The following is a 21,908-nucleotide window of genomic DNA, read 5'->3' as shown; positions in this document are numbered from 1 at the left end:
GCCCGACCATCTTTAGATACAACCAGTTGTAAGTAAAGAATTGCAAATTAACGCACTTCAAAATAAACAAGTCATTGGCTATGTTCACTCTGGAATTTATTCCATAAACTTTTAAGTTTTAATGGTTTGTGTTTGGAAGACCAGAGTGTCAATTAGACAATAATTAGTTCCATCAATCGCAAATATTGTTAAAAGTTAACCTCTTTAATTTGTAGACCATTAAAATCAAAAGCTTGTTCGTTACGGTCCTTTATTATATCGATCTACCAGTCCTTTATATAGTTAAAAAGCACTTTAGTGTGTGAAGAGATACTCTTAAGTGAGTTAATTCCAATGTTAATAGTGCAAAAGAATAAAGCATAATAAATTCTCTCTATAAACACTCATACGTACTTCAATCAATACTTTTAACATCTAGCTAACTAATGAGATCTTCAACTAGTGGTAAGACTGTTAAATCTGTATACGCAAGTTACATATTCTTACCCCTTTCCCATCCATAACTCGTAACGCCCTTTTGGCTTATTAGCACCAAAAAAAACATGTGGCCGTTTGTATTGTGGTTATTAGCACCCAAAAAAAACATGTGGCCGCTTGTATTGTGGTAATGGAGTTATACTCTGTACTCTACTCCATTTGTGGTATTGAATTGAAACATTTTGTATACATATACTACGTCTGTAGTACTCAATTAAAGTCAAACATGTGTTTATCCTCATTAAGTAGTACAAAGTGGATAAAACTTTGTCTACCCATAGTGTGGATGTCAACTAGCTTAATTGATAAAGTTTTGAGGGGTAGTACCCAAGATCTGAGATCGAATCTCGTCTACATCATTTGTTGCCTTGCTATTTAATGACTCTCTCTACACTCGGAAAAAAAAAACTAATAGAGAACAGTGGTAGTGGAATCCATATCAGTTTTATAAATTAATTTTTAATAGTAGTGATGTTTTATCTACCCAATGAATAGTTGTGACAAAATGACAATGTCCGTACAGAGTATCTAATAAAGGAAATTCATAAAAATACAAACTAGATTTGAGACAATGTATAAGGTTGATTTTTGTGTGCAAAATTATCATAAAGATGTTTTTCGAAACTTAGTGTGTATTAATAAGCTATACCACAATATAAAGAAGTATTAAATTTAAGTTATAATAACAAGAATTGGTCGGAAAATGCGTACTAGAGTAGTAATATGATGCAACAACATAATATTATAGTAACTCATCGTTCGACTTACGCTACAATCAAATGAGATTAATTTAATTACAAAGTGGTTAAAGGAGACGCATCATGTAGAGACTTCTCGACCACAAAAGAATATGGGAGCAAATCTATTTTAGGAAGCTTTACATGTAACGGTCAACATGATGCATACCAATAATTTAAGCTCCTTAGTTGAATTTGGATATGATAGTCCTCTTCCAAAGTTGGAATTTCTGACTTCAAGCTCTATTTTGATGACGTCCATGCAACAACGTTTCCCTAACAGACATCCACATCGAAAAAATTAAGGACTTTATGTTGCGTTCATATTGTGTTCAGATCCTCTGGACTCTGGAGTTACTAATCAACTCTACATTATAGAGTTTCAATTATTTCCCATATTAACCTTGCTTTTGTTAATTAATCTCTTCTTTACCCTCTTCCTGTAACCACTTACCCCACTTTCTTCCATCCATTTACCCCGACCACCACTGAAGGTTTGCAACACCATTTTCTAGCCCCCTGCCACACTCTCTATACTGTGCAAATCACCACAGCACCACCACAACCCTCCCATTATTTGGCAGAATCACCCATCCTTTCCCGTTGACCATGATGACAATTCCGTCAGTGAAGACGGTCCGGCATGGTGACCGAAAAAACAGGGGGATTTTTGGTAATGTATTATTTATAACAAGATTTATAAAATAAGTATTTGATGCAACAATGGATTTCGGTGGTGTGTGATGTTTGCGTAAACGGCCCATGTTGTGACATTGTGAACAGATACGAGTTTCAATTCAATATGTAAAGAGTTGGTTGTGCACAAAAAGATCGAATATTTTATAGTGACAATTGTGTGTTTGCATGGTGGATTGGCGGTGGTGGTGGAGCGGTGGTTAAGGAGGTTTCTGATGAAGGGATTGGGAAGGGCTGAAGGAGTGAGGAGATAGAGATGTGGCATAGCGTGGGATTTCGTTTTTGGGAAAACAAATTGTAGAATTTATTTTTATTTTTAATTAAATTTGTAGCCCTTGATTTCCAATAATAAAGATGAAGGGCCCAGATTAAGGAAACTCTATTTTATAGAGTTGATTGCTAACTCTAGAGGATCCTAGCGCGTTCATATTACATCCTAGTGCAAATCCTACAACCTTTAAAAGCAAGGAATTGTGTTTCACTATTCATCCAATAGTGGAACACCTAAAATGCCCTTCAATTTCTACCGATTTATCGTTTTTGCCCTCTTAACATCTTGCTCCTCCACGTTGCTTCAGCCTTAGACCCTCTCTTTACGTTCAGCCTTTGACCTAGGTCTTTCGTCCTCTTCCTTTTGCTTGCTCGAGCTTCCCCTTTCTCTTTCCTCCTGCTTCTCTTCTTGGTATAACCTCATCCCCATCTCCTACTGAAATTTTGTCGACCACACAATTCACGAATGAAGGGAGGTAAATATCGCAAAGATTCTCTGCCTTTGAATTGTAAGCTCTTCAGATCTGAAATTGTTATCATTTTCAATTGTTTTAAAAGTTTCTTATGCAGAAAGCTGAAACGGCAGCAAGTGAGACGAATAGGGCATCGGTTGTGGCGTTGAATGCTGAGATTCGTCGAATTAAAGGTTGATTGCAGCGATTGGCTCAAAAAAAGGGTGAGTTATTATTCTCAATTTTGTTTTGTGATACCACTGAACTTGATTTTACTTCAACATTTAATTGTTTGGTGCCCAAATTTCCCTAATTTTGTCAGGTTATATTCGGTTGTGGCGTCGAATGCTGTGATTCGTCGAATTAAAGGTTGATTGCAGCGATTGCTGCATATTTGTACAAGTAAGATCATCAATTACTCTTGTTCAGTATTTTAAAGTACGTTGGATGATAGTTTAATTTCCTCTCTTGCTCAAAATGTAGGGGAAAAGGAGTAATTTTTGAATGGTGCTTCTTAATGTTTAATCATGATTGCATATAAACTTGAGAAATCGTCGAGTTTTTCCTTTTTTTATTGACATATGCTACCTAGGTTAAAAGTAATGGACCACATTTTGTCTTTGTGCTCAAGGCTTGTTAAGGTCAAGTGAGTTGCAATGTGTAAACCTTTTGTGAAGATAAAAGGGTATTCTGATGTACTGTAATTGGCTTAAAAGAATTAGGTAATTTACTTTGAAGCGATAGTGCATAGATCAATAATGTCTAATTGCCCAAAATTACCCCCAAAAAAGATCGCGATTTCAAATGTTTGCTCTAATTAGTAATAGGGTTCATGATTACATACTGTAAATTGTAAATGGGCAAGAAACAAACAATTCTTGAATGAGAAAAAATGTGAGTGAAAGATCTCATGCGTTGAGATAGGTCCATGAATCTAAGATATTGTCCTAGCACCATGTTTAGGGTGTATCTATTTGAGGTTTTTAAAAGCAATTAGCCGCTTGAGTAGAATTTGGTACTTGAGCCAAGTCCACAGTCTCTTTAATGTCTGGGTGTAGGCACTATACTACGAACCACTATAGTTGTATTGAATATGTCATTAGTGGGCAATGCTAGAGAAGTTTTCAGTCAACTATACAACTTCTTTGCTTAAATTCCTATCTCCGTATCCACGGTTTTATGTTTCTTCACTGTGTGCACTAAATTTGGGTGAAGATTTGTTTGCCATTCCACGACACACCATATGAACTTAATCTAGGTGGAAAAGGAGTTTCTCTGGCTTATACAGAGAACTTCAATTTGATATTTTCCATTCACCATGTTTACAACATTGGCTATTTTTCCTAATAAATTCCGCAAATTCACAGACTTGGAGAAGATCTCGTAAGTCTATGCTGGAAAGAATGATCAGTGGCATGATTGTTAAAAGAGCTTAGCTACTAAAGGAAATTGATGATCATGAAGCAAAGGTGGCAACCATATGTTCTGCAATGGGAGAGAGACCGTTGCATATTCAGCAGGTAAATAATTCTAATACTTGGAATTTCCCATGACTATTTGTCTATTTGTGAACTATTTGAATTGGTACATTTTGTTTTATTAGTTGTCATTGTAATCTTCATGCCCTTATGTTGCTTTTACTTGGATGCCCTTCAGCAAAGCAGTTTGCGGCTTTATAGGGTGTGATGTCGATGAACTCCATCAACTTTCGATAGTAGAGTTCACAACTTCTTTTTTTCGTTCAGATATTGCAAGAGGTTTTTGCAGCCAACAACATAAGGTAACCTGATTTTTTAGCTTATTCTGCTAAGGTGTTGTATATTTTAATCTGGTCCTCGTTGATTTCAGTAAGGAGATTCAGTTATCTTTTCCTGCTTATGTGCAGAAGTTAACCTTAGGTAACTTTGCATTCAGAACCTACGGTCTCCGTATCTTTTCTGGATGATCAGCTAGAATAGTAAAAAAAAAATGAATATTTGATTAAGTCTCGGGTGGGATTGTTGCGTATATACTGCTATGATTTGAAACCAGAAAAAGGAAAAAAATTGTCATCCCTTGTACATATTATGCTATCCACATCTTACATTAAGTTAGTATGAGACCTTCTTATATACTATTATGCCCGTGTACTCCTATTCCTCAACAAGACTTTGTGAAACGGTCTTCTGTTAGTCGTCACTAAGCATGCTTAACTTCTGGGTTTTGACAGTAGCAATTCTCAGGTTTTTGTCAGAATCTCTTTTTCCTGATGTACAGATGATTTCGGGATCAATTCCAAACTTCCGTAATGCTGAGGGACAAGATGTGCTGCTCTTTATTGACAACATTTTCCGTTTTACCCAAGTATGGTTTCCTGTCAAAGAACTTCTCTACTCATTGTGAATCTTCCGTGGATTGATCCTCTTGATTATGCAAACCCTTTTTTTTTGTTGATTCTAGGCTAACTCAGAGGTGTCTGCTTTACTTGGATGTATTCCCTCGGCTGTTGGTTACCAACCTACCTTGGATACTGATCTTGGAGGTCCACAAGAGTGTATTACAACGACCAATAAGGGTTCTATTACTTCTGTCCAGGCTATCTATGTGCCTGTTGATGATTCGACAGATCCTCCTCCTGCTACAACTTTTCCTCATTTGGATGCCACTACTATATTATCCCGACAGGTAACTTACTTGAAGCTTATTTGATATTTGCAAAAAAAAAAAACTTAGATAAAAGGATTTGTCATACTAGGTTCTTGTCTGTGTCTTTTGAGCAGTATGTACCTTGTGTTGAGGATCTTTGTTTAATATAACTCAAATCTCTCTCTTTCTATTTCCTAACATAACTCAAAACTCAAGTCACTGTCACAATTCTCATTATTATTTGTCTTGTATGCACGTCATACACAAGGGAACTCTCCTAAGCATATAAATTTCATGTTTTCAGGGACATTTCGAGCTGCCAAATTGGTATCTGTAGCACCTAAATAGAACTAAAGAGCTGGTTTGTTCTCTTTCCTATTCATGTCCTGTATTGTTTTCAAGCTTTTATTTATCACCGAAGTCCATGTAACTGACCTGATTGCTTTTTATTTTACCCTCTATTCAGGATGATAATACGAGCTTCTCATTGATCGTCCTAGGCTTTCTTCTCGCGTCGAGACATCTTGATCAAGAGGTGTAATTTCTATTTTTGTTTGCATTTTAATAATTTTGATATCTAGGGTTGGGTTTTTTATGTGTTTTCTTTCCTCTTTTCCCTGTCTATCGCTCTTTTTTTTAAAATGATTTTTCCATCTCCCGCTCTTTTTAAATTTTTAAATGATTTCATGTATTAGCAAGAACAGGATCCTGTGTTCACTTTGATGTAATTATTAGATTGATCTTTCTTGTTGCATATTTTATTGCAGTTCATATTAGTGGTATAAGATTTGGTATATAGTATCTGGATTGTTGGATGAGGGTTCACAAGGTCCGCACTGTCAGCAGTTACAGTTCATGTGACAAGTTTTACGAAGTTCCATGGAGTTGCAAAAACTCCAACAAAGACGATTGTGCGTAATCTGAAAGAATACATGGAGAAGAAGGGCTTACCAAAAGGGTTGGCTCTAGAGAGCTGCAATACTCTCGAAACTGCAGGACATGGGGTAGTTGCTCCTCTTCACCAGACGCTGCAATCTGCCATTAATGGGAATGATTCAGCATTGCCAAATTCTGGGACAGTTATTTGGGTCAGTTGCTCTATATTTTCTCCTATACAGTTTGTGGAATAACATTAAATGCATAATAGCTGTCTGGGATTCTCTACTTTCAATTTCTGGCATTTGTTTCACTAAAAGCTCAATCATTTGATGCTATTATAAGTTGGTATTCTGTCAACCGGAGTGTTTTTAACTTGTGCACTTTTCTTCTGCCTATCTGACAAGTGGAAATCATACTCCGAGTACTCTTTTAAGCTTCACTTGCTGAACAAGTTTTATTGAGCTTTCACTATACCACATCCCATGCTTAGTAGTGATACCAACCAATTAGAATCCAAAATTTGGTGGGAGCTTGCCATTGTTAGGACCCATTATGTTTCAGTGTCAGCACATTGACGTTGCCAAAGCGATCAACCTGATTTTTCTTCTTTTTTTCTCTATTCGTAAAGAAATGATATTAAAAAATATGAAGGACGTGTCACCCCTTTACGAAAGACGGGCTAAAGCCAAAAAGCTCATGCTTCTTCTAACGTGTATAGTGCTGATATTTTTTGTGGTAATCTAGGGACAAAAAGTTTGAGTATATTTGTGAAATTTGAGTATAGTGCTGAAGCATTTGCCTCAATTTTTGAGTATATTTCTAACTATATTTGTGAAATTTGAGTATAGTGCTGAAGCATTGCCTCAATTTGTGGTAATCTAGGGATTTTAGTTGATTTCTTGAATACATCTTGTCTCTGGAACACTCGAGCATAAGCTCTGGTATCTAGGATTTGTTTAATTAAAAATTATTTTGCAGTCCAATTTTTAGGGTTTTGTTTGGTGTTGTCCATTGTTCTGAATTTCTGTAATTTTCTCGCAGATTTGAGGGAGATCGCGTCAGCTTTTGAAAACGGGTTCTTATATTAAGGAAGCACATTTCTGGTTTAGCTAATTGTCACTCACATAGAGCGGGAGGTTGAGCAATTTCTTTGGAAAAAAATCTGGTGGCAAACAAGAAGAAAGGAAAGCTCGAACCATCTGGGTGTCAGAAGCTGATAGAAGAAGGTAACAAGAATTACATGTTGTTACTTGCGTGAAAATCTTCTTAACTGTGGAATAAAAAAGAAATTTGGTTCACTCTACATTCTAAAATTATGGGACCCTGAGTTGATTTAAGTTTCCGAATACTCTTTTTCTGTTTGCTTCATCTGTGTCCTATTCGTCCGTGTGTTTGTTTTGTTGCCTTTATAGCAGAAATGGGGTTTTGTAATCTGAACATGTTTTCAAACTCAGGATGTTCATAGAGATCGTTCGGGATTCTCTGGCCAAAATGTCCATCCCCATCAGTAGGTCGCAAGAGGTCCTGGGATCTTAAGTTCCCTTCCATCGAACTTCAACGTGTATGCTTGTCAAAGTGCCGGGGATAGCTTTGAGAGGCCGGGGCAATTTGGTAGTAGAGAGAGGCAGGGGCAATTTGACAATAGAGAGAGGAAGGGGCAATTTGACAATAGAGAGAGGCAAGGGTGGGCAGGACACAGTTTTGGTGAGGAAAGAGAAATCACCGAAACTCAATCCAACAGAACTCGGGAAGCATTTGTGTGAGCTTGGAGATCAGTTGTTTACAGGCACCTGTTACTCCAGTCCTAAAAACCACAGAACTAAAGAGCCTAGGCCAAAGGTTAGCCATTTTCGATTTCTTAGCTTGCTACTCCTAACATTTACCAATAAAGTTTTCTTTCGCAAAGTTGAACGCGTTCTTACATGATTCTTTAACTTTGACTAACAGGTACCACCAGCATTAAATATCTATCAGCAACAGGCAGTTGACTTCTTTCTGATAGTCTTTCCAAGATCACCTAGAAAGATGCAAGTAAAGTCTGCCGAGCCAATTCACTGGCAACACACAAATTCGGTTAAGTTTCTACTGTGGGAAAAAACATCTATGGGAAAATATCATCACAACAATTTCAGAAGTTACAGCAAACATCGTTGTAAGAATCCTAACAGTAAATCTACAAAAAACGCGTAAAGCAGGTGTGTGCTGCAGAAACTGGTAGGTGGCATGGACTTGATGTTGTGTTCCCAGTAGCGCGTTGCTACCTAAAAGAATGCTTAACAGGGACTACAGGAAGAGGATGACTGATGCCCAAGCTTTGAGTAAGTGTTTTCTCATTATGTTCTTTGGCTATTCAAGGTTCTGAGCTGGTGTACCATATATTTTAATCTGTATTTTGACTTGAGCTTTGAATTTACCTAATTTGGTCAAATAATGAGGCTTATGCGTACTTCATGTAACATTTGCTTAAGGAAAAGCTTTTGTAATTGATAGCCAAATCACATGTGAGTTCTGTCCTCACAGCTAGGGGCGCAAATTGCATGCTCCTCGGCATTACAAACACCCATCTTCTTCAATCTGCTTTTAAACTATAACCTATTATGAGCAGCAAACCATTTCTCTTTTCCCTACTGACAAGATCTGCTGCCTCTCTTTGCTTTCTCTGAGATTTCATCCCTTCCATTTGCGAACCCTACCTGTCATCTCTCCTCCGCCCCCTTAACTTTTCTCTCCTTTTCAGTATCCTTGGATCATCAGGAAATTGGTTTCATCAAGGTAATTCTTTCTCTTTCTTTTAATAATTCAGCCTGTAATTAGTAATGGTGGTCTGAAGTTGATTGGTTGGGAGTACTTGATCGATCGTCTGTAATTAGGATTTATTTCATATTCGGAATTTAAAAAGTTTAAACCTGTAACAAAACCTGTAATAATCATCAAAACGATTAAAATGTGTGGGTTATTTGGACGATTGAACAATTGGAAAATTTGAAGCTGTTTTTGTTAAATCAATTTTTGGCTAACGATTTTCGGAATTTGAAGAGTTAAAACCTGTAATAATCTTCAAAATGATTAAAATGTGTGGCTTATTTGGACGATTGAACAATTAGAAAATTTGAAGCTTTTTTTGTTAAATCAATTTTTGGCTAACAAATTCATAGCATTTCTGAATTAAAATCCGACTAATTATGTTTAAATTTCTTCAATTATTACAGCTGTTTACCTCAAAATCGATCAATTTCTCCAGTTCCCTGGATGAATTCGGAGAGAAGAACAGGTAATTAAATTCATGCGAAAGAGTGGGAAAACGACTGTCATTTCTGTTCAATTTCTGGTTGAATTTTCATCAAATCATTGTTAACCTTGTGTACATCGAATCTGCATTTCAGCAATTACAAAGCTCAATCATACAGAAAGAACAACAATACTGAAGAAAAGGAGGAAGAAGAAACTTCAATTACTGGTACTGATCCTTGAAGTCGTCGCAACACCCCAATGATGAAGAATTAAAGTATCAAAAGTATCTATTATTTGCAAGATCTTCAAAAGTACCAGTAAATGCTAAACTTGACCACTTAAAGGTACTTTTCTTTTACTTTTAGTTGGTTATTTAAAGCATATTATAGTCTGAAATATAAATTACCCACAGCAAATGAGTTCCTCCAAAATTTTGCTTCTGAATTGTGCTGTTTACAAGTTTGTGTATTGCTTATTAATGCTCTTTTAGTTGGCTTCCTTAAAGTCTGGCATTATTTATCGGTATAGTGGTTGATCATAAGGCATATGAAACTGTTTAGCATGACTTCGTGTTTGTGAGGTCCACACGAAATAGAGAAGTGGGGAAATAGTCGCGACAGCTGCTTGTTTTTGAGGTAGTAGGCTTGTTGAGTTGTTTTATGCTTGCTATTCTGTCTTATTCTTTCTCTCAGGTTGGATACCTTGATTATTGCAAGAAACGAGGCTTTGTCACCTGCTATATAAGCCCCTGTCCACCAGCGAAGGGAGAAGATTAATTTTATATTGTCATCTAGAGACACAAAAAACACCCAGGCGAGTATTTAAAACATCTGAATGGCTTCCTTACATGGTTTGGGAAGGTAACAAGCAACTACAACTTTCTGAAGGCATTACGCAAGTAGTTCATTCTATGTCGTCTAATTCGTAAATGAAAAACGTATTTAATACACTTTTCGATTTCATATGTAGTAAGTGTTTTTTCTTGTAAAGTGACTTTCAAATTGTAATTATTATGACTAATAATTTAACATTTTTTTATTTTGCTAACTTGGGGGACGGCGCGCGTTAGCGCGTCGGCCAACAACTAGTACTCACCAAAAATCCGAAAAGATTTGGCTTTTACCCCAATTGGGTCGAAAAGTTAGCATCACTTTTGTTTACTACAATGTTTTTGGTGCAGAGAAAGGAGGAAGTAAAAACACATATCTGATATGTGTGTCCAAATACATATCAGAACATAAGACAAAATAGGAAAAAGGACAAAAAAAAAATTAAATGGTACTTTTCTAAACACAAATGGTACTTTTTTTTACAGAATGGTATTAGAATGGTACTTTTTTTACATGAATGGTACTTCCTTTTTTGTCTTTTAGCTGTTTGTCTTTTAGTTGATATGTGTTTGTTGTTGCATGCCCGATATCCGCCTCGACGCACTCGCAGAGAAAGAGCCACAAAATACAAGATGACAAATGATGTACACATGATTCGATCTCGGGTCTCGGTATTAATCCCTCAAGACTTGCTAACTAAGACCTGTTCTTTTTGGCTTAATTTCAGTTTCAGGACTTATTTGGCAGTTCAGTTCAGTTCAGGAGCATTCAGTTTAATTCAATTCAATTTAACTTAATAATAATAATAATAATAATAATAATAATAATAATAATAATAATAATAATAATAATAATCCGCCTACTCCTTATCTTCCCGTCATGTTGCCCTATGGAAATCACAGCAGGGGATCACTCCTCAGCTTGGCTGCGGGCAGTCCCCATCTCGGGTTTAGGCCAGACTATGAACGGTAAGACTTATCGTTCGGTTCTTTGCTATCGGTTGGGTATTCGGTTGTTCTCTGTTTCGACGCCTTGTTCTGCTTGCTCTCGGGTTTTCGATGGGGACATTTATGGGGATCATGCCGTGTCTTGTGCTGGGATTGTGGGTATTAAACATCGACATAATGTAGTTCGTGATACCCTTTTGGATATTTGCTATCGGTCGGGGATTTCTGCTCGCAAGGAGGTTGATGTTGGGCTGACTAGTGAGAGTGATGGAGCTCTTCGTCCGGCAGATATATTGCTTTATTCTTGGGATGGCGGTGTAGATGTGTGTGTTGACTTGACTGGGTCTTCCCCTATGACGCAATCTGGGTTGTCAGACTTCGTTCCAGGTCGGTTGTGGCGGTTGCAGCGCAGCGAAAGCAGGATAAGTATGCGACACGTTGTAGGGCCTTGGGTTACGGTTTCCTTCCTTTTTCCTTCTCTTCTTTTGGGGAATTAGGGAAAGGGGCTGTTTCGTTGCTGAAGCGGGTCCAGACGTACTCCAGGGCTCAAGACATTGGGGCACGGGCAGCTGCCCACATTTTCAGCAGGATCGGGTTCGCTATAGCTAGAGGAGTGGGGGCCCAGATTGTATCTCGGCTCCCCTCCAACTTCTTGTAGTTTACTTGACCTTTGTAGCTTGTTAAACTTGTAACGTTTTGGTGGTATCCCATAATAATAATTCAATTCAATTCAATTTAATTCAATTATTTCTTCTTTGGGGGAGCTGGATAAGGAGGTTGTTGTGTTGCTGAAGCGGATTCAAAAGTTTTCTAGGGCACATGACATTGGGGCTCGTGCTGCTGCTCATATTTTTCACCAGGATAGGCTTTGCTATAGCCAGAGGAGTGGGGGCCCAGATTGTATCTCGGCTTCCCACTAACTATTTGTAAAATATTTGACTTTGTTAGCATTTGATATAATAATAATAATAATAATAATAATAATAATAATAATAATAATAATAATAATAATAATATATTATTATTATTTATATATTATATTACTTATTATTTATATTTATATTTATATTATTATTATTATTATTATTATTATTTATAACTAATTATTTGTTATTAATTAATATAATTTATTATTGTTTTTATTAATTAATTACAGATTATTAGTTATTAATTATTTAGTTATTAGTTATTAATTATGAATTATTATTAATATTATTATTTATCATTTATTATAATTATTTAGTAATCAATTACAGATTATTATTATTTATTATTTAGTTATTTAGTTATTAATTATTCTTTAGTTACTCCCTCCGTCCCAGATTAATTGTTACACTTTCCTTTTTCGTCCGTCCCAGATTAGTTGTTATACTTCTAAATTAGGAATGTAGTATATGCTTGCAGGATTTTGATTTGGAGGAAGAACTCCATTGTTTCTCAGATCATCATTGTATTCAGTTTCACCAGCCATTCTCAGTGTTTTGATGAAGTATTAACAATTTTCAGGAAGTAATCAGCCAGAAAAACGATAGACAAACAACAAATTGACAATCAATCAGAAAAGAATTTCAGAATTTCTGATCAGAATCAGTAAACACTTTGTGATTTTAAACGAATTTCAGGAACAATTTTGAGAAGAATTTTTCGCGGAATTTTCAGAAAGAACGCAGGTAATCAGACCTGCTCTGATACCATGATAAGATTTGGGGAAGAAAAACAGAATTTAGAGATTGTATTGATTGATAATCACAAGCTTATTACAAGTAGTATTTATAGCTTAGCATAATTCTAGAATGTACTAAAAGTTGTTACAATGTGTAACTGATTGCTAGTGAATCTGTTATGCTGATGTGGTGATGAGTCAGCAACCGTTAGCTACAAATTACAGCTGCTATAATAAGCTACAATAAGCTGATTGCATCACTTAGTACACAATAATCCAACAAAACACATATTTTTCTATTCCTTTCTCTTCTTTTCCTTTCAATTCCTTTCTACCAAACAAAGCCTTAGTTTCGCAGCCAAACATGTTAGTATAGTCTCAAAGTGGTGCGTTTGTTGTTGCCCAACCTTTCTCCTCGACAGCAGCCAATTCATCCTTAACATGCAAAATGTAAAATAACTAGAATTTCAATTACTCCAACCTCTGCATCAGATCACTGTCAAAAATATGCAAAATGTAGGATGTTGTTTGACAGACTGAACGCGATGCATGCTTCTCCTTAATGAACACAAACATGCTAATAATGTAAACCAGCAGCAGCACAAAAGAGGACTGAACAATGCTAAAGTAAACTCAGATTTCATTTCATAATTGTGTTTTCTCATATGATATGCTATAGACAGGGAAAAGAATGTAATTCAGACAACAATTAACAACCTGCAAAGCTGCAAGCAAGGTTTATGTGGAAGGAGCAGCATCGAAGGAATGAAGAACTTGTTCGAGCATAGTTCTGGTATTGTTGTCAAGAGGACTCTCTGGCTTGTCGGCATGAGAAATGTTTAACAAGTAGAGTTTCTTTCTACAGACGAATGCAGCAGAGAATATCCTTTTCATTCCTCCTCTTGAGCTATCAACTACATATTCAAACTCATATACTGGTAACCCATCAAGGCCAGGTCTTTCTGCTACTCCAATCACTTGAGCATCATTTGTGCTTTCCTATTAACTCCAAAAAGTTAAATTCGAACAATATAAAAGAAAAGCTTTCTTTGATGTGTAGGAGAATGTTAAAGCTCACGTAGAATACAAGAGAAAAATCAATCTGCAAACATTTAAAATTGCTATAGATCATGATTTATGGATGATAATGATATCATCTATCATCATGTTATTAAGCACTAGCCCTCCAATTTCCGTATATCATGGATTTTTAGGATCAACATTAACTAACAATTACCACTCAGTAAGGGTAGGCATATAGCTAGTTCCCATTCAGGGTAGAGCAAGGTCCAAGATGTCCGATGATATAAAAACCGTGCTCTTATGATTTGAAAGAGCGCAATTGGATAGGAATTCACAACAGCAGGAAAGTATATTTTCCCGATTGCTTCAGTTTATCATATACAGCTCTAGTAGTGTGCTACACTTGCTTATTATGTGCCATTTAGCCACTGATTTGAGAAAGAAAGCTTAAGCTGCTTTGGGTTTGCTCCTATTAGGTCACAATTGAACCTAGTAGCAAACATTCCTTCATTCATCAAACTACATTTCCTCTTCAATCAAAACCCCAACACCTTTCTTTGTATCTCAAAAGAAACGGCAGCCCCATTTATGTTCTTCAATTTCAAAGACTAACCAGACATTTGGACAGAATCAAACATTCAACTCAAATTAATCAAGCAAAAATAATCCACAATCCATATCCATTTGCAAACAAATGCCACTCTTTTCAACATTCAACAAATATCCAAATGAACGAATCGCCACACCCATAATCATCCAATGTAACAATTCCAACACAAATACAATCAAGAAAATGCCACTCCTTTCAACATTCAACACATCCAAACGAACGAATCACCACATCCATAATCATCCAATGGAACAATTCCAACACAAATACAAGTACTTGGACAATCTAGGAATAACACATTAGTCCTTGCCGTTTTCTACACTTTCAATCAAATTAACTTGCAATTATCATCAATTCACCATTGATTTGATACTATTCAACCAACATTTAACCATACCCCCTTCACATTTGCAGCAAATTTCGATTATTACTCAACTAAAACACTAAATTTCTCAATCAACAAATCCAAATCAATAAAGACATCTATAAAATCAATAAGAAATCCACTCAGAATATTAAGGGGAGTAAAAAGAAAAGGCAAAAACCTACCTTGCGTTTTTCAGCTTTAATGAGCTTGTCAGCCACAAATTGAGGAGTCCCAAAATCAGTGAGGCTTGTAATTCGAACTGGGTTCACCACTATTCCTACATTGTTTGCTCCTTTATTCTCCTCCTCAAACAACACAGTGGCTCCTGCTTTATCCACCTTTGAGAAATACAAAATTGAAAACTATGTTAAAATCGAACTCGGGTACATGAAGTAAAATAAAGAATCCAAGTAACATAAGATGAAAGTACCTTAATGTAGGAGGAAGGTTTAAGAAGAGTGAAACCCTGCTCGGAATCTGTGAATCTTTCAAGTTGAAATTCTGATTCTTCTGGGGTGTTATCAGCAATTGCATTGGGAGTAGTAAATGGGAGAGAAGATGATACAATGAGGGCAAAAATTGAGAGATTGAGGGTTCTTTTTGTAGTAATTGAAGAATTGGGTGATAATGTGATTGAAATTGGGGTTTCTGGAAGATGGGTTTTTGAGGATTGGAGGGTTTTGTGAGTTTTTGAATGTGGGATTTGTTGGTTTAGAGGGAGGTGGATTGTGAATAACTCCATGGCTGAAAATCTTTGTTCTCTTTTGTGTCTTTGGTTTTCCTCTGTTTTCTTCCATGGTTTTATGACTCTTATCTTCAGTTGTATGAGAAGAGGTGTTCGTTTATGATGGAATTGCTTGGAATACATTTCATTAACTCGGGTCGGGTTGACAAGTAAGCGGGGCGGACGGAGATGGTGCGGGTCAACACAAAATATACCCCCGCCCTATCACAAATAATGGGTATAATTTTTGTACCTATTCCCGCCCTCGTTACCAGACAAACCTCCCCATTCCCGCCTATTTGGGATGAATGTAGGGGTGAGTCTCACATAAAATCCGTCCCATTGACATCCTAATTCTAAAGTCTTATTCTTATGCACATGGGTGTATCCATATAGGAAATACTTCCTTATTCTATTTTATTATTATTATTTTAAGTTATAAGTCTGTTAGAAAGTGGTTACAATTCAGTTACACTTTTAGCTGATGTGGCAGAATTACGTTGTATAAAATTCTGTTTGCGTTGTATATAAGCAGATGATCAGCTCTCAGTATTTTGTGAGCTCATAATACAATATTTGGAATCAGTTGATTTCCTCTAAACTCTCTCAAATTGATTTGAGTTTCTTCATGGTATCAGAGCGATAATCTCTGATTTGAGATTGAGGTTTGCTCATTCTGAGATAAATTCGATCTGTTTTCAAATCAAAGCTGGGAGTATCTGTTTACAGGAATTTTATTGCGAAATTTTCTTGCAATTCACGAGTGTGATTGCGAAATTTCTTGCGATAGTTGAGATCTTCTTCGACAATTGTTCGAGACTCTTATTTCGTTCGAGTGATTTGATCATCAGAAATGGCAATTCAAGATTCTGAAAGCAATAATTCACATAACAACAACAACAATGGAGGTAACACTGATAATTGTGATCCGTTTTTCATTGCTAATTCAGATAATCCTACCTCTTCATTAGTTGCTGCTGTGTTTACTGGTACGAATTTTATGAGATGGAGTAGAAATGTTAAACGTGCTTTAGTAGCTAAGAACAAAGAAGGATTTGTCAATGGTGAGATAACAAAACCTGCTGTAAATCATAAAGATTACATGAAATGGAAACGTGCTGATTTCATGGTGGTTAGCTGGATTTTAAGTTCCATGAATCATGAATTAGTAGATGATTTTGGTTATATTGACACTGCTGCTGATTTGTGGAGAGAATTGAATGAGGTTTGGTCAGTCCAATGGTCCTATGATCTATCAATTGAAGAAAGAAATTGAAAGTTTAACTCAGCAAAACATGACAATTGTTACTTACTATGGGAAACTCAAGAAACTGTGGGATGAAATGCAAAATTTGAGAGCATTTCCTAGCTGCACATGTGGTGTTATGATGCAATGCAGCTGTCAGTTTCTGAAGAAGATTACTGAGTTTGAAGAAGAAGATAAAATGATGAAGTTTCTTCTTGGACTGAATGGTGGATTTGATAGCACTGTAACTAATGTTCTTTCCATGGATCCCTTACCTAGCATTAATAGAGTATTCTCAATTACTCAGCAAATAGAAAAACATAAATAATTGAGTGTAGCAGCTGTGGAATCCAATGCTATGACCAGTAGTGCTATGGCTACTCAAGCTTATAGAGGAGGACAAAATCAATCTCAGAAGTATGCTGCTGGATCAGGAAAGAAAGACTAGAAAGAAATCAAGAAGGAGAAACTAAACAGGTTTTGTAATCATTGCAAAGGCAAAGGTCACACTGCTGATCAGTGTTTCAAGCTTATTGGTTATCCTGATTGGTATAATTCCATCAAGGCTTCGAAGGGAACTGGCTCCACTGGAAATAGGCTTGTAGCAAATGTTGGCTATACTGCTGATGATGCTGATGAACCTTTGGGAAATACTGACAATGACAATGATAGGGTGAACAATGACATGCTGAATGCTATCTGTCAAGAAGTTATGAAAGTGATGAAAGGCAAACAATCTCAAGTGACTGAAACCAGTGGTTCTCATTCCTCTTTTGCAAGTTATGCAGGTATAATCTCCCATTCTTTCAACTGTGCTGTAACTAAACTGCATGATGCTTGCTTATGGATAGTTGACTCAGGAGCTTGTGATCATATGACCTATGATGAAACCATCTTGACCAATATCAGAACTCTGTCCAACCCTATTAAAGTTGGTCTACCAGATGGTTCTCAACTGACAGTAGATACCATTGGTGATACTTCTTTGACCAACAAATTGGTGTTACACAATGTTCTGTTGGTCAAGGGTTTCAAACATAATTTGTTATCTGTTGGTAGGCTGATTGAACACACTGGTTTACAAGTCTTATTCAATGGCACTGGATATGTTTTCCAGGACCCTACTAATTCTGAATTGCTTGGGGCTGGAAAAAGAACAAATGGTTTGTATTACTATGTGCTGCCTTCTCTTGCTGGTTCCATCAAAGGTATTGATTCACACAATTCCAGTTGCAATAATATAGATATTGTGCCTGATGACAATGTTGATACTCTACCAAATAAGACTGCTACCAGTGCTTCTCAAGTTAAGAGTTCTGTAGGAAATAAAATACATTTGTTTCATGCTAGACTAGGTCATCCTTCCTTGTCTAAGATGAAATGTATTGATGCTGAAAGCTGTAAAGGTTTTACTGAATACAATTGTGTTGCTTGTTACAAAGATAAACATCACAAAATGCCCTTTGATGTCAGTATTAGTAAAGCTGTGGCTTGTTTTTATCTGATTCATTTGGATTTGTGGGGACCATATAAAGTCAAGAGTTTAGATGGTGCATCCTACTTCCTGACTATTCTAGATGATCACAGTAGAACCACCTGGACCTATCTACTTCATAATAAACTGCAAGTTGCCAAAGTTATTTCTGAATTCCTAGCAATGGTTGAAACACAATTTCACACCAAAGTCAAAAGAATAAGATCTGACAATGGTACTGAAATTGTGAAAGAATCTTGTAGACTTCTATTTGCTGACAAAGATATTATTCATGAGAAAAGTACACCTTACACTCCTCAACAGAATGGCAGGGTTGAAAGAAAACACAGAAGCTTACTTGAAATTGCTAGATCTTTGAGATTTCATGCCAATCTGCCCAAGAAATTCTGGGGTGAATGTGTCTTAACTGCCACTCATCTACTTAACAAAATTCCAACTAAAGTGTTGAACTGGAAAACTCCATTTGAGGTTTTATTTCATCATCCACCTGTCTATGATAACCTAAGAGTCTTTGGTTCTCTGTGTTTTGCTCACAATAATCAGATTCACAGGGATAAATTTGACTCTAGAACAAGAAGGTGTGTGTTTATTGGATATCCTGCTGGATACAAAGCTTTCAAGCTGTATGTTCTGGATTCTCACTCTGTGTTTGTTTCTAGACATGTGACTTTCTTTGAAACCATTTCCCCCTACAATCTATCTTCTCCTTTACTCACAAACTCTACTGACTCACCTTCTCTTGTTCAATTTGGTATTGACTCTGATATGACTGTTAATCAATCTGACAACAGTCTTGTTAATGACTCCTTTACTTCTAATCATTCTCCTATACTCACATCTTCTCTTCCATCTTATTCTTCTTCTCCACATCTCACCCACTCTCCTATTACTCATATCTCTTCTTCCACCCATGATCTTTCTCTTGATCATAATGATCTTACCCCACCTCAGAATTCTCCTGTTGTTTCTATGCCTGTTGTGAGAAAATCTACTAGAATTATTAAACCACCTGCTGTTCTCAAGGATTTTGTTGGAAGTTATATTCCTCACAGAGACATTCCTCCTCACCTTACTGATAGTGAATCTCTTTCTTTTTCTGTTGGTTTTATTTTGGATGATTCACACGAATCTGACTATTCTAATACAGCTTGGTTGCTTAACCTTTCATTGCATGAGTTTGACACTTGGGAATCTCTTGCTTTCTCTGTGTTTGCTTCCCCTACTGATCCCAAGCATTACAATCAAGCTAAGCACAGTGATCATTGGATCAAGGCCATGGATACAGAAATTCTTGCTCTTGAGGGCAATGACACTTGGGATCTTACTACTTTGCCCAAGGGTAAGACAGCAATCAATTCTAAATGGATTTATAGAACCAAACTCAATCCTGATTATTCTATTGATAAATAAAGCTAGGCTTGTAGCTGTTGGATACCAACAGGTTGAGGGAAGGGATTTTAATCAAACTTTTTCTCCAGTTGCCAAATTAGCCACTGTGAGAATTGTGATTGCCTTGGCTGCCATGAAGGGTTGGATTCTGTGCCAACTTGATGTCAACAATGCCTTCCTACATGGCTTTATTGATGAAGAAGTTTACATGAAACCCCCTGCTGGATACACTAAAGCTAAACCAGGAGAGGTATGCAAATTGAAAAGATCACTTTATGGTTTGAAACAAGCTTCTAGACAATGGAACAAGGAACTGAGCAAGTTCCTCAAAACTCTACAATTCCAACAATCCACACAGGATTACTCTTTGTTTACCAGAACTCTTAATGGTGAGTTTTTGGTGCTATTGGTGTATGTAGATGACATTTTACTCACAGGCACTTCTGCCTCTCAAATTGAAGATGTTAAACTGGCTCTAGATCAGGCATTCACCATCAAAGATCTTGGTCCCTTGGCTTATTTTCTGGGTATTGAAGTACAGAGAAATGCCAATGGGATATTTCTTTCTCAGAAGAAATATGTGCAGGATATCTTGATTGATGCTGGTATGGATAATTGTGATCCTGTGTCTGCACCTTTATCATGTGGTCTCAAGTTATCAACTGATATTGGTGAATTACTTGATGCACCAGATGTCTACAGAAGACTCATTGGAAGATTGCTTTATTTAGGCATCACTAGGCCTGACTTATCCTACAATGTACAACACTTAAGTCAATTTGTGCACTCACCTAGGGTACCACACTTGCGTGCAGCTCTACATGTGTTAAAATACCTCAAGGGTACTTTAGATAAGGGAATCTGGTACTCTGCAGGAAACAATTTTGCTCTTTCTGCTTATAGTGATGCTGACTGGAGCTCATGTCAGTTCAGTAGTAGATCACTAAGTGCATATGCTGTGTTTCTTGGTTCCAATCTCATCTCTTGGAAAACCAAAAAGCAGAGAAGTGTCAGTAAATCCTCAGCAGAATACAGGAGTATGTCTGCTGCTGCAAGTGAGCTGGTTTGGATTCAAGGTTTACTTGAAGATCTTCAAGTTGTGGTCCCTTTACCTGTTAAATTATTCTGTGACAACATGTCTGCTGAACATTTGGCAAAAAATCCCGTTTTCCATGATAAAACAAAGCATTTGAAGAGAGATATGCATTATGTAAGGGAGCAAGTGGAGGCTGGTTTCATTCAGACTGCTCATGTTTCCAGCAATCAGCAACTTGCAGACATTCTTACTAAACCATTGGCTTCATCTCAACATCAATCACTTTCTTCCAAGCTTGGACTTATTTCCAAGGTCCAGCTTGAAGGGGGAGTATAGGAAATACTTCCTTATTCTATTTTATTAATATTATTTTAAGTTATAAGTCTGTTAGAAAGTGGTTACAATTCAGTTACACTTTTAGCTGATGTGGCAGAATTACGTTGTATAAAATTCTGTTTGCGTTGTATATAAGCAGATGATCAGCTCTCAGTATTTTGTGAGCTCATAATACAATATTTGAAATCAGTTGATTTCCTCTAAACTCTCTCAAATTGATTTGAGTTTCTTCAATCCAACTCTAGATTCACAACTTCACACTCTCACATTTTTATGCTCTTACATATTTTGTGCATGACCATGGGAGTTTATCTAAGTAAGGGGTGCACCTTATTTTTAGGCGCATATAAGAAATCTTAGAACATAACTACTCCGTACATTTTAGAGGTATAGCCTGATCTTTGATAACTTCTCTAGGAGATGGAGATATAATTAGAAATCTTTACCATATTGGGTCCCATCAAAGTCATAGAGTATTACTGTATTAGTCATGCATCATATTTTAGAATGTCAGAAAAAAGTCATGAATATAGCATTTAAAAATTTTAGCTCGTGCGATGCACGGATTATATTAAATTGTTATGTTTAAATAAAACTCATATATATATATATATATACCAATTTATATATTATATTAGATTAGTTTTTTTATTTTACATTGAATTTCATTTTAGATTTATTTTTTAATTATGAGAGTGTTTGTTTTTGGATGAAATTGTATATGCGTAATATTAATAATTAATTAATAAAAATTTCTACGTGGCACTTGATTATTTATTTATGTGGCACTCGACTTTTTTAATTCAAAATTAATTTTGAAATATTATTTTTCATTGGCGGAAACTATTATATTTCCTACGTGGCGCTCTAGTATT

At 36.4% G+C, this 21,908-nt stretch overlaps 2 protein-coding genes across 9 annotated transcripts; one reads left to right on the top strand and one right to left on the bottom strand.

Moving 5' to 3' along the window:
- The first annotated feature begins 2,391 nt into the window (after window positions 1-2,391).
- On the top strand, window positions 2,392-10,389 carry LOC130459393 (uncharacterized). Of its 8 annotated transcripts, none has more exons than XR_008918767.1 (16): window positions 2,392-2,856; window positions 2,955-3,034; window positions 4,000-4,152; window positions 4,289-4,412; window positions 4,855-4,975; window positions 5,072-5,296; window positions 5,562-5,618; window positions 5,724-5,792; window positions 6,025-6,345; window positions 7,178-7,362; window positions 7,591-7,975; window positions 8,084-8,454; window positions 8,874-8,908; window positions 9,346-9,407; window positions 9,520-9,711; window positions 10,060-10,389. XR_008918767.1 is itself a non-coding variant. In XM_056826738.1 (2 exons), exons 1-2 carry the CDS (start codon window positions 7,700-7,702, stop codon window positions 8,324-8,326), a joined length of 519 nt encoding a protein of 172 aa, XP_056682716.1. In that variant the 5' UTR covers window positions 7,370-7,699; the 3' UTR covers window positions 8,327-8,609. The 8 variants fall into 8 exon arrangements, 1 of the variants encoding a protein (XP_056682716.1); XR_008918766.1 differs by having other exon boundaries at window positions 8,657-8,908; XR_008918764.1 differs by having other exon boundaries at window positions 2,642-2,656; window positions 2,751-2,856; window positions 8,084-8,908.
- Window positions 10,390-12,846: 2,457 nt separating this feature from the next.
- On the bottom strand, window positions 12,847-15,690 carry LOC110775583 (psbP domain-containing protein 2, chloroplastic). Its single transcript, XM_021980197.2, has 4 exons — window positions 15,238-15,690; window positions 14,990-15,145; window positions 13,525-13,806; window positions 12,847-13,242 (listed from the first exon to the last, which is right to left on the bottom strand). The coding sequence occupies exons 1-3, from the start codon at window positions 15,673-15,675 to the stop codon at window positions 13,546-13,548; spliced, it is 855 nt and encodes a 284-aa protein (XP_021835889.1). The 5' UTR covers window positions 15,676-15,690; the 3' UTR covers window positions 12,847-13,242; window positions 13,525-13,545.
- Window positions 15,691-21,908: the final 6,218 nt, after the last annotated feature.

Source organism: Spinacia oleracea, chromosome 4 (genome assembly GCF_020520425.1).
Source record: "Spinacia oleracea cultivar Varoflay chromosome 4, BTI_SOV_V1, whole genome shotgun sequence".
NCBI classification, from domain to species: domain Eukaryota; kingdom Viridiplantae; phylum Streptophyta; class Magnoliopsida; order Caryophyllales; family Amaranthaceae; genus Spinacia; species Spinacia oleracea.
The sequence above is the reverse complement of the archived record's forward strand: the minus strand, read 5'-3'. Positions and strand labels throughout refer to the sequence as shown.

Excerpts from the sequence above, each read along its gene's own strand:
- LOC110775583 (XM_021980197.2), bottom strand. The coding sequence starts at position 15,675 with ATGTATTCCAAGCAATTCCATCATAAACGAACACCTCTTCTCATACAA. Across the intron at positions 15,146-15,237 it reads AACCTTCCTCCTACATTAAG|GTGGATAAAGCAGGAGCCAC; the intron begins GTACTTTCATCT and ends TATTTCTCAAAG. Across the intron at positions 13,807-14,989 it reads TTAAAGCTGAAAAACGCAAG|GAAAGCACAAATGATGCTCA; the intron begins GTAGGTTTTTGC and ends TGGAGTTAATAG.
- LOC130459393 (XM_056826738.1), top strand. The coding sequence starts at position 7,700 with ATGCTTGTCAAAGTGCCGGGGATAGCTTTGAGAGGCCGGGGCAATTTG. Across the intron at positions 7,976-8,083 it reads CTAAAGAGCCTAGGCCAAAG|GTACCACCAGCATTAAATAT; the intron begins GTTAGCCATTTT and ends TTTGACTAACAG.